The 12,004-nt window shown below is 46.1% G+C and overlaps 1 protein-coding gene across 1 annotated transcript; it reads left to right on the top strand.

Annotated features, from left to right (window-relative positions):
* The first annotated feature begins 1,946 nt into the window (after positions 1–1,946).
* On the top strand, positions 1,947–10,465 carry RAB19 (RAB19, member RAS oncogene family). Its single transcript, XM_043589711.1, has 3 exons — positions 1,947–2,247; positions 4,869–5,052; positions 9,381–10,465. The coding sequence occupies exons 1-3, from the start codon at positions 2,047–2,049 to the stop codon at positions 9,647–9,649; spliced, it is 654 nt and encodes a 217-aa protein (XP_043445646.1). The 5' UTR covers positions 1,947–2,046; the 3' UTR covers positions 9,650–10,465.
* The last annotated feature ends 1,539 nt before the right edge of the window (positions 10,466–12,004 follow it).

A 12,004-nucleotide genomic window follows, 5' to 3' on the forward strand; every position in this document is an offset into this window, starting at 1 on the left:
CTTTCTCCGGTCGCCAAAGCGGACACCTGGGGACGGAACCACAGCTCCCACCAGGCCAGCGAGGCAGGAGGACCGAAAAGGAAAGCTCGGAGAAGAAGTGAACATTACGTGCTAGCAGAGGTGAGGGAGCGAGCCAGGTGAGCAACAGGTGGACCAGGAAGGTGAGGGTTACAGGATGCGGGATGAAGGGCACCGGCGGGGGCGGGGGGGGGGGGCACCGCTCCTTCCTCCTTGCGGCGCCGCAGGCCTGGGTGAAGAGGGCTTCTGTGGAAACCCTGAGGACTTACTTGGGCAAGGGGGCCGTGGAAGCAAGATTCCAGCTCAAGTGACAGGGATATGACACCGGAAGTAGAAGGGCCTCATTTGAAAAGCCAGAAGGAACAAAGAAAGGGGTTTCATCGTGGCTTTTGTCTGCTGGGTCATTTAGCCATAGGTGACTTCAGAGGTGTCCGAGAGAGGTATGGGATCCTTCTTCATCCGTTTAAAGCTCAGGGTTTTCCCAGGCAGGTGATGAATCTGTGTGCTTTTCAGTTTCTGTGATGATACAGACTTGTCCTTTTCGGGCTTTCGAGAAAACCCGAAACTAAAACGGAAAGAAATGGAGAAGGGTGCTATAAGGCAGGAACAGTCTGAAGCCAGTCAAATCTAATCGCCAAATGCTATCAGGTTTCGTGTACTTTTACGACACGCTGCAGGAGGAGGAGACCCAACACAGCACCATGTGAAGCACAGGTGAAAGGCCCAGGGATATTTGCCTTGAGGGGATGTGCTTGCTGCTTCGAATATCTGACGGGGCTGTCATGTGGGATAGGAATCTGCCAAGTCCGGGCATAGCACGAGGGTCAACAGATGGAAACTCCAGAGAGATAGAATTCAACCCCATGTAAGTTAGAGCTGGGCATGCCAAATGGGCTTTTTCAAGAAGCAGTGAGTTCCTGGGGATCAAAGATATTAAAGCAGAGGTGGATGCTGCAGCAGAAATGCTGAAGTGGGAATCAAGTTTCAGGTGAGGGATTGTGTTGGTCAGCACTTCCCAAACCAGACGGTCATCAGAATCACCTGGGGAGTGTTTGCCTGTGCGTGTGTGTGTGTGTGTGCGCGTGCACACATGTGTGCAGGTGTTTAACTATATTTAGCAGATCTGGGATGGTCTCCAGGAATATATATTTTTAATTATCCCCTCAGATAGTTCTGCCATAATCAATTACTTAGGGAGCCACTGTCATTAGAAACTTTATTTTTTCCAGTCTATGGTAAAATATGCTCTAAACACTTGAAAACCATAGTTTTCATTTGGGTGTTTTTTTTTTTAAGTTTATTTATGAAATAATCTCTTACTCCAACATAGGGCTTGAACTCACGACCCTGAGATCAAGAGTTGCGGGCTCTACCAACTGCGCCAGCCAGGTGCCCTGCATAGTTCTCATTTTGAAATAGTCCCAAAGCCTTAATTTCCTGGTCAAGGAAACCAGAAGAAAAGGCCATGTCACTCTTCCCCAAACTGACTTCCTGTCAGATCTTGTCTGCCCTTGTTGCTGGTTGCCTGGGCGTTGAGTCTTCCATAGCTGGGAGTTTTGCTCCCCATGCAAAGTGGAGATAGGATGACATCTAGGCATGTCCTCCAGCTGATGAGTGGCAGGTAGAGCACTCCCGTAGGCATCTCCTCTGCCATCCTCCTGCTCTGGGCACTTGATGGAGTGTGAGGCACTTCGCCTCAGTGACTAAGATTTCAGTCAATCCTGTCAGCTGAGAGTGTTGCTTATGTGCTGGGCCCAACAGACAATGGCAGTTAAATCTCTACATTCTAAAGTAATGTCAACCCACCGAGGGCAGGTGTGGGCTTGTGGGGATAGCTCCCTTGTACCTGACCAGTAATTAATGTCCTTCTCCCACAAGAATGCTAGTGCCACGAAAGCAAGAACCTCCCTTTCTCTTGTCCCGTCCTGCATCCTGAGTCCCCGGCTCCTGACCGAACAGTGCCTAGCTCACTAAAGAGAGACTGAATTCCTACTTTTCTTCCTAGGTCCGTTCTAGGTGGCAACAGCCATGCAATTCTCCAGCTCATCCAGGGCAGCAGATGAGAATTTTGACTATTTGTTCAAGATTATCCTCATTGGGGATTCCAATGTGGGGAAGACGTGTGTGGTGCAGCATTTCAAATCTGGGGTCTACACGGAGACGCAGCAGAACACGATTGGGGTGGATTTCACTGTGCGCTCCCTTGAGATCGATGGCAAGAAAGTGAAGGTCAGAAGGGCATGGGGTTGCCGCCACCTCTTTTATTTATTTATTTATTTTTAATTTTTTTTTTCAACGGTTATTTATTTTTGGGGGGACAGAGAGAAACAGAGCATGAACGGGGGAGGGGCAGAGAGAGAGGGAGACACAGAATCGGAAACAGGCTCCAGGCTCCGAGCCATCAGCCCAGAGCCTGACGCGGGGCTTGAACTCACGGACCGCGAGATCGTGACCTGGCTGAAGTCGGACGCTTAACCGACTGCGCCACCCAGGCGCCCCGCCGCCACCTCTTTTAGCTAGAGTTCCTAACACTGAAACACATGCCTGAGGAATGAAAGACTTAAATATAAAACATGAAATCATAAGAGTACCAGAAAAAAAAAACCACATCGGAATATTTATTATTGTGGAATGGGGAAATCAACCTTTTTTTTTTCCTTAGAGAGAGAGAGAGATAGAGAGCACGCACGAGCAGGAGAGAGGGGCAGAGGGAAAGAGAGATAATCATAAGCAGGCTCCACACTGAGCATAGAGCCCAATGCAGGGCTCGATCCCATGACCCTGGGATCATGACGTGAGCCGAAACCAAGACTCTGACCCTCAAACGACTGAGCCACCCAAGCGCCCTGGAAATCAACCCTGTAAGACAAGAACCCAGAACTCATGAAGGAAAAGACTGCTTAATCAGAAATATCTAAAGGACAAATTTATACATCTCTATGTAATGCTATAAAGGTCAAATTGCTGAGTGTGGAGTCAGTTTAAGATTCTCTCTCTCTCTCCTTTTGCCCCTCCCCACACTCTCTCTCTAAAATAAAACATTTTTTTAAATAGTAAAAATAAAGGCCAAATTTCTACATCCACAAAAATACCATAAACAAGAGATGCATAATAAACTGGAAAGAAATATTTGCAAATATGGGACTGACAAAGGGCTAATTTCCTTCATGTGAAAACAGAGTCCCAATAAATATCTAAGAAAAAGACCGACAACTAAATATAAAAAGTAGGCAATCCACAGACTGGACACAAATGCCATTTCATAAATTCAGTAAGAACTAGCTTGGAAATTCCTTACTCATAATTTAAAAAGTGAAAATTAGAATAACAGTGAGATATTACCTTTTGCCCATTTGATTAGAAAAGATCAGAGAGTGTTGGTGACAATGTAAAGCATGATCTTGTTTGGGATCTTGATTAAACAAAAACAGTAAAAAGACATTTTGGAGACAATCGGGAAAATTGTAATGTGGTCAGGTATCAGATAATACCAAAGGGTTATTGAAAAGTTGACCAGCAGCGATTGTGGCGTGCTCGCATAAGAAAATGTCCACTTTTTTAAATGTTTAATTATTTGTGTGTGTGTGTGTGTGTGTGTGTGTGTGTGAGTGTGTGACAGAGAGAGAGAGAGAGAAAAAAAAGGGAGAGAAAATGAGGGGGGAGGGAGGGGTAGAGGGAGAGTGAGACAGAGAATCCCAAGCAGGTTCCATGCTGTTAGCACAGAGCCCTACGCAGGGCCCGAACTCATGAAACGTGACATCATGACTTGAGCTGAAATCAAGAGTCAGATGCTTAACCAACTGAACCACCCAGGCACCCCGAAAATGTCTACTTTTGACACAAATGAAATGACATGAAGTCTGGGATTCACATTAAAAGAATACCACAAAGAAATCAACAGAAGGAGCTAGATGGAGCAAGAATGGTGAGATCTTGATAATTACTGAGTGTGGATGATGGCTATATGAAGGTTCCTTGTTTTATTCTCTCTAGTTTGGGGTATGTTTGCAAACTTTCTTTAAAAAAAAAACATTTTATAGGGGTGCCTGGCTGGCTCAGTCAGTAAAGCATGTGACGCTTGATCTCAGGGTCATGAGTTCAAGCCCCACATTGGGTGTAGAGCTTACTTAATGAAAAAAAAATTAATTAAATAATATATTTTCTAAATAGTGTTAGTGAACAAACAGGTACACCCAGACACTGGGAGGGTGTACCCAATGGGTGCCCCTGCTTGGGATGATAATTGCAAAGGTATTATTATAAGGATAGTCTTAAATGTAAACAGCTGAGTGGTCCTTTAAAATCAGAACAGTTTGGAGTGCCTGGATGGCTCAGTCAGTTAAGCGTCCAGCTCTTGATTTCGGCTCAGGTTCATGAGTTCGAGAGCACAGAGCCTCCTTGGGATTCTCTCTCTTCTTCTCTCTCTGCCTCTCCCCTGCTCACTCTCTCTTAAAATAAATAAACTTTTAAAAAAATAAATAAAATCAGACCAGTTCAGCCAGTGCCATCACCTTGAGTGATATCACCGAGCAGTTTCAAAAGATAAAGTCCAAAATCTAGAGGAAAGGAGAACAGAGGTAAAAAGGTCAAGAACACGAAACCCAAAATATTGGATCCACCTCTCCGACTGAGTGTCCGGTAGATGGTGACTCCCAAACCCGAAAGCGCATCCAAAATGCTCTGGGAGTGAACGGAAACACTGATTCCTAGGCCCCAGACACCAGACCTACCGAATTTGAATATCTCGAAGTGAGACCCAGAAAACTCCCTTGTTCAGACAACTCAGGTGAACAAGTTCCCATAAAGCATGAGAGCTCCTGATGTGGACCCCCTTCTCTGCCCTTCTCCAGATGCAAGTGTGGGACACAGCAGGCCAGGAGCGCTTCCGGACCATCACGCAAAGCTACTACCGCAGCGCCCACGCGGCCATCATCGCCTACGACCTCACCCGACGCTCCACCTTTGAGTCTGTTCCTCACTGGATCCACGAGATAGAAAAATATGGCGCGGCGAACTTGGTCATTATGCTGATTGGTATGCTGTTTTCAAAGCATTTAGCTTGTCGTTCCTGGCCCCCTCTCCTGATGCTCAGCTTTTTGGGTGTTTCTGATGGGAATGGCACATGAAATCATAAGAATGCCGGTGGTGGAAGGACCTCAGAGTGTTTGGCCCGGAAATTCCCATCAGATTCACCCGAGAATGGGGTGAATGAGGTTGGCGGGATGGGATGTGAATTTGCTAGTAATACAGATTCCAAGGCCCCCACCCTAGAGCGTCTCATTCTGGAGACCTGGGATGGGGCCCCGGCTTCTAGAGAAGCCATACCCTTCATACCGATTTGATGCGAACGTGTATAGACCACACAGAAAATACTCTATAGTCTGAGGTTCATAATAGCAGATGGCTCCAGATCCCCAAGGAAGCCACTCAGATGCACGTGACTGACTGCACCCAGGAATAACTCCTTACAGCTGCTAAGATCCTAACAAATCCTAGCAACAAACCTCCATCAGAATTAACAGGGATACAAGGAGCAGACCAGACTCCCAGCTTAGGAATGGCCACTCCTACAACATCCCTTGGTGAGAGCCACCAAGGGGCTCTCGTATCTTTCTTCTAGAAGCAGAGCTGTGCCCTGACCTTAAACCTCACTAGCAGGTGCTTGGGTGGCTCAGTTGGTTAAGTGTCCGACTTCAGCTCGGGTCATGATCTTACGGTTCATGGGTTCAAGCCCTGCTGTGCCGAAAGCTCAGAACCTGAAGCGTGCTTCAGATTCTCTCCCTCTCTCTCTGCCCCTCCCCCAATCATGTTCTATCTCTGTCTCTCTCTCTCTCTCTCAAAAATGAATAAATGTTAAAAAAAAAAAAAAAGAGGTGAGCTGAGATCAAGAGTCAGACCCTTAACTGACTAGGCCACCCAGGTGCCCCTAGACATTCTTAATTTCAATATATTTCAATCCATCAATCTTTTCCTTAATGATTGTTTCCTTGTATCCTATTTAGGAAATCCCCTAATCAAAGTCATCAAGATATTCTGTCTTTTGAAATAAGTTGTCTGTCTGCCTTCCTTCCTTTCTTCCTTCTTCTCTTTCTCTTTCAACTTATTGTGGCTTTTACATTTAGATCTAATGTAACATCATTAGATCTAACCAACATCAGAACTGATATTGGTCTATTTGTTGGTATGGACCACAAATTTGTAATTTTTCATGTACAGATCCAATTGCCCCAGTGCTATTTACTAAAAAAGGCAGCCTTTCCCACTGCTCTGTGATACCATCTTTCTGTAAAGGGTGCATATATCAGTGCACCCTTGTTTTTGAGCTTTTTATTCCACTCTATTGATCTATTTCATGCATGCTCTTGTGGGGCAAAGTGCCTTAGACATTACAGTGGCTTGTGGCCCTCCAAAGGGCTAGTTATACCATGTATCTGTGGTACTAAATTTTCATGGGATCTATATACAAATGTTCATAACAGCTCTATTCATAATTAACCAAAAACTAGAATCTACTCCATTTCTTCAAATGGGTGGATGGTTAAACTCTGGTCCATTTATACCATGAACTGTCACTCTGCAGTAAAAAGGATAAATTACCAATACATCCTTGGATGGAACTCAAGGGAATTATGCTGAGTGGAAAAAAAGGCAATCTCTAAAGGTGATATCTCTAAAGCCACCCTGGGGCACCTGGGTGGCTCAGTCGGTTGCGCGTCCGACTTCAGCTCAGGTCATGATCTCACAGCTCGTGAGTTCAAGCCCCGCATCAGGCTCTATGCCAACAACTCAGAGCCTGGAGCCTGTTTCAGATTCTGTGTCTCCCTCTCTCTCTGCCCCTCCCCTGCTCATGCTCTGTCTCTCTCTGTCTCAAAAATAAATAAAAACATCAAAAAAATCTTTTGTTTTAAAAATAAAGGTGATATCCTGTATGATGCCGTCTGTATAATAGTCCTGAAATAACAAAATTGTAGAGATGGAAAACAGATCAGTGGTTACCAGGGGTTGGGGGTTAGCTGTGATGGGAGGTTATAAAGTGGTGCACGAAGGAGCACTTTGTGTGATGGAACCACTCTGTTATCTTGGCTGCGGTGGTGGATATATGTGGTGAAATTGCCTGTAATTATACATGCACGTGCACAAAGGAGGGTACCATGTAACTGGTGAAATCTGAGTAAGCTCTGTGGGTTGCACCAATGTTAACTTCCTGATTTTGAGGTTGTGCTACAGTTACGCAAGAGGTTACCCATGGGGAAACTGGGTGAAAGGTACGCTGGACCTCCCTGAAGGACCTCCTTCAACAGCCTGCAAGTCTAAGTGCACCTGGGTGGCTCAGTCGGTTAACGTCAGACTCTGGAGCTCTACACTTACATCGCGATCTCACCGTTTGTGAGATTGAGCCCCAACTTGGGCCCCGGGCTGACGGCATGGAGCCTGCTTGGGATTCTCTGTCTCCCTCTCTCTCTGCCCCTCCCCTACATTCTCTCTCTCAAAATAAGTAAACATTAAAAAAGAAACAAACAAACAAACCAGGGGCACCTGCTTGACTCAGTCACTTAAGCCTCAGACTTTGGCTCAGGTCATGATCTAGCAGTTCATGAGTTCAGGCCCCGCATCACTCTCTGTGCTGACAGCTCAGAGCCTGGAGCCTGCTTCAGATACTGTGTCTCCCTCTCTCTCTGACCCTCCCTTGCTCACATCCTGGCTCTCTCTCAAAAATAAATAAACATTAAAAAAATTAAAAACAAACAAACCAATCTGTGAGCCTATAATTGTTTCAAAATTAAAAGTTTTAGGGGCTCCCGGGTAGCTTAAGTTCCTGACTTTGGCCCAGGTCATGATCTCTTGGTTCGTGAGTTCCAGTCCTGCGTCTAGCTCTGTGCTGACAGCTCAGAGCCTGGAGCCTGCTTCACATTCTGTGTCTCCCTCTCTCTCTGCCCCTCCCCGCTTGTGCTCTGAGTCTCTCTCTCTCTCTCTCTCTCTCTCTCTCTCAAAAATGAATAAACATTAAAAAAAATTAAAGGTGTAAAGGCTTTCATGGTGGGGAGGGGTAATTACGAGAAGAAAGGGCCTAAAAAGGCTCCTTTATGGGAAAAAAACAGGTTGAAAAACATTAATCTAGCCTGTCTTAATTACGGTAGCTTTGTAAGAAATCCTGATGTCTGGTAGAACAAATCCTTTAGGAAGACAATTTTACCTTGTGATTCCTGCCTCAGAGAAATCAAAGTCCAATGACTGGATGAATATAGGGGTTGAAGTAGAGAAGCCAAAGAGATGGGTCACTCTTCCTTCTGTGAGCAGTCCCGGGCCATGCTTGCAAAACCCCTCACTGAACTCTCTGGGGTAACAGGGAATGTTCTACATCCAGAGGGGAAGGGTGGTTACAGAGCATATACGTTTGTCAAAACTCATGAACTGCACAAAGTCTGCATCTTGTTGTATGTAAGTTATAGCTAAATCCCGCATTATTCATTCCATGCCTTCAATCCAGCAAATCCTAATTCACAATCTCCTCAGCTAGACCAGGGCTTATCCAACAGCACCCAGCACTTTGTGGTCTGGAAAAGAGAGTGGAAAGAGAACCAAGATTTGGGGCACCTGGGTGACTCAGTGGGTTAAGATTGGCTCGGCTCACGATCTTATGGTTTGTGAGTTTGAGCCCTGCATTGGGATTGCTGCTGTCAGTGCAGAGTGAGCTTCAGATCCTCTGTTCCCCACTCTGCCCCCTCAACTCTCTCTCTCTCTCTCTCAAAAATAAATAAACCTTAAAAAAAAAAAAGGAGGGGCACCTGGGTGGCTCAGTCGATTAAGCGTCCGACTTCGGCTCAGGTCATGATCTCACGGTCCGTGAGTTCGAGCCCCGCGTCAGGCTCTGTGCTGACGGTTTCAGATTCTATGTCTCCCTGTCTCTCTGACCCTCCCCTGTTCATGCTGTCTCTCCTTGTCTCAAAAATAAATATTTTTTTTAAAAAAAAAGGAAAAAAGATTTGGAGGCAGAAGAGAGAAGACTGAGGACTCCCTCTGGCACAGTCTTTACCTTGTTTAGACTTTGAAGGAAAGACAGTCCCTCCCGAGAGCACACAGCCTTCATCTGTCCCTGCCAATAAACACAACCCTCCAGCCCCTTTCTCACAGCTCCTGAAGATCTTGACAGTGAATGAAGACAGTGGCTCTTTCCATACATTGATGGTTTCATTTTCAGCAAATCTGCCCACAATTGCTGTCTATGAATGTATGCACGCGTGCATATTGCCGAACTAAATGTTTCTCTTAAGGTTCATTAAAACACGCGCACGCGCCCGCACACACACACACAACGGATTCAGTCCCTCAATGGAATATTTGTTTATCTCTCTCACCCCCAGGGAACAAGTGTGACATGTGGGAAAAACGGCATGTCCTGTTTGAAGATGCCTGCACGCTGGCTGAGAAACACGGCCTCCTTGCTGTTCTGGAAACATCTGCTAAGGAGTCTAAGAACATAGACGAGGTCTTCGTGCTGATGGCCAGGGAGCTGATTGCCCGCAACAGCCTGCACTTGCTTGGTGAGAGCCCCCTGAACAACCTGGCCATGGGTTCCAGGCCGGTTCTTATGGCCCAGGGGCCGAAGGAGAAGACCCACTGCATGTGCTGAATATGCCCTCGAGGCCAGCTGCACCCACAGAACGCCTGATGTCAGAAACCAAAGTTGGCCGGATATCCTGTTGTCGGCCCAGAGCATCTCTGACCAAAGCACAGACTTGCCTCTGGCCCTAACCCCGCCCCCTGGGTGGGGAGCACCGTTGCCTTGATTCACACCTGAGGCCAGAACTGCGGACTCTGAGGAAGAGGACACCACTGTTTCTTTGGATCCCGCCTAGGGCTTAAGGCACAGGGGTAGGAGGACACGGTCTGCTCTTTTTCAGCCTTCCATTTTCTGTCTCCCCAACCCTTCAACAGCTTTCTACTGAATTCTGCTTCTCACTCAAAGAAGAGGGTAGTGAAGGAAAGAAGAAAGGAGGCATATCAAGAGGGGGAGAGGATGTTTAGAACATTCCAGGGCAGTTTACAGCAGCTCTGGCAAGGGAGGATGGAAAAAACCCTGCAGTGATAAACCAGAATGCTGCTGACATTCACATCTCAGGTCTTTAGCTTGGGGGGCAAAGCCTCTGACATAAAGACCATCAACACTGTTTTGCCGAATGGTCAAGTGCCACTGACGGAGACACAATGGGATCTCACTTTATCCTAGTTAGATTGCTTTGACCATCCTCCTCGAATGCGGGAGATGCCTACAGTTTCCTTTCTAAAATACCACATTACCTGCTGGATAAAAACTCACTTCTGAATTGCAATTAAATGGGTTCATAGATGAATTTCAAGACAAAAGTGACCTCACTGTGTGGCCCCTGTGCATGCCACGGACCCTCCAACTCCAACGCCTGTGAGAAATAAACATCCTTTTTTCGAAGTCCCCTGATGGTTGTTGCTGAGGCCATCATAATGATCTTGTAATCATAAGAACCACAGGGCTGGTCCAGCTACCACGTGGCTCTGAACAAGGAAAGGTCTGTGGTGGCTCACCTTGGCACTAATCACAGGCTGAGACCAACAAAGAACAGATAGCCACTATCCGGGTACTGGGTACTGGAGATGTGGCTAATCTGAATTTGAGATGATCTCTACGTATGAAATACACACCAGATTTTGAAGACTTAGTACTAAAAGAGTATAAAGTATCTCATAACAATTTTATATGATTATATTTTGAAATGATATTTTAGATATACTAGGTTAAATAAGTATATTATTAATGTTTCACCTTTTTTTTTTTTTTTTTTTTCACTTTTTAAATGTGGCTACTAGAGGAGCGCCTGGGTGGCTCAGTCAGTTAAGTGTCCGACTTCAGCTCAGGTCATGATCTTGCAGTTCATGAGTTTGAGCCCCGCGTAGAGCTCTATGCTGTCAGCGCAGAGCCCGCTTCAGATCCTCTGCCCACCCCTCTCTCTACCCCTCCCCTGCTCACATTCTCTCTTTCTCTCTCTCTCAAAAATAAGCAAACATTAAGAAAAAAATAAATGTGGCTACTAGAAAAATTTAAATTACGTAAATGACTCACACCATACATCGATTGGACAGTACAATAAAGCAATGCTTCTCAAAGTGTAGTTCACCAACCAGACATAGGAGAGGAGCCAGGGGATGCCTGTTACAGATTCCTGAGGCACATGACTGACTTGTGGAATCGGAATCTGTTCAGGAATCCACATTGACCCAAGCTTGCTGGCTGATTCCCATGCTGAAAGTTTCGAACTGCTACTTTACAGAGGTTGGGGGGGCGGGGAGGGTTAGGAGGAAGATCATAGAGAATTAATCACATTTTAATTCATTTCAATATATATTTGTTGCTGAAAAAAAACCACCCACCTTTAGGAAACATGAAGGAAATCTAGTTAAATGCCAGAGAGAATAAATGCATCCACACAGATTAACCTGTCTCATCTGTATTTTATTGTTCTAAGTGAAGGGGTAGGCACAGCAGAATCTCAGGACTAGATCTGTACCAAGACACTGCATGGTTTTGCGAGGAGGCAAGAAACAGTCGTTAAGAAAGGTGAAGAAAACTGAGTAGATCAGGGGAGGGAGTGAGCAAAGACGAAAGAGGCTGAGCATGAAGTCGCACACAAACTTCCCATTTCCCTGCCTGTCAATCTCACTACTCTCACGACCTCATCAGCTTCTCGGGCTATGCACTCTGGGGATTATATGGAATGAAAATATTCCTACCGACAGGGTGCACATGTGAGAACAAAGCCACCTGAACACCAGCGACCTGTAATTAGCCAGCCCGGGCTTCGGTCGAAATTATAGTGCTTCAAACAGAAACCCCCCAGTCCACTTGAAAGGGACTTGGAAGGGTGACGGGAGTGGAGTGGCGTCACTGAACGTGGGTGTGCGAAGGTCCGCTCTGAAGAGACGCACAGGCTTTTCTGGAGCGCGGCCCGGCGTC

The sequence above is a fragment of the Prionailurus bengalensis genome, chromosome A2 (genome assembly GCF_016509475.1).
Source record: "Prionailurus bengalensis isolate Pbe53 chromosome A2, Fcat_Pben_1.1_paternal_pri, whole genome shotgun sequence".
NCBI classification, from domain to species: domain Eukaryota; kingdom Metazoa; phylum Chordata; class Mammalia; order Carnivora; family Felidae; genus Prionailurus; species Prionailurus bengalensis.

Excerpts from the sequence above, each read along its gene's own strand:
- RAB19 (XM_043589711.1), top strand. The coding sequence starts at position 2,047 with ATGCAATTCTCCAGCTCATCCAGGGCAGCAGATGAGAATTTTGACTAT. Across the intron at positions 2,248-4,868 it reads TCGATGGCAAGAAAGTGAAG|ATGCAAGTGTGGGACACAGC; the intron begins GTCAGAAGGGCA and ends GCCCTTCTCCAG. Across the intron at positions 5,053-9,380 it reads CTTGGTCATTATGCTGATTG|GGAACAAGTGTGACATGTGG; the intron begins GTATGCTGTTTT and ends TCTCACCCCCAG.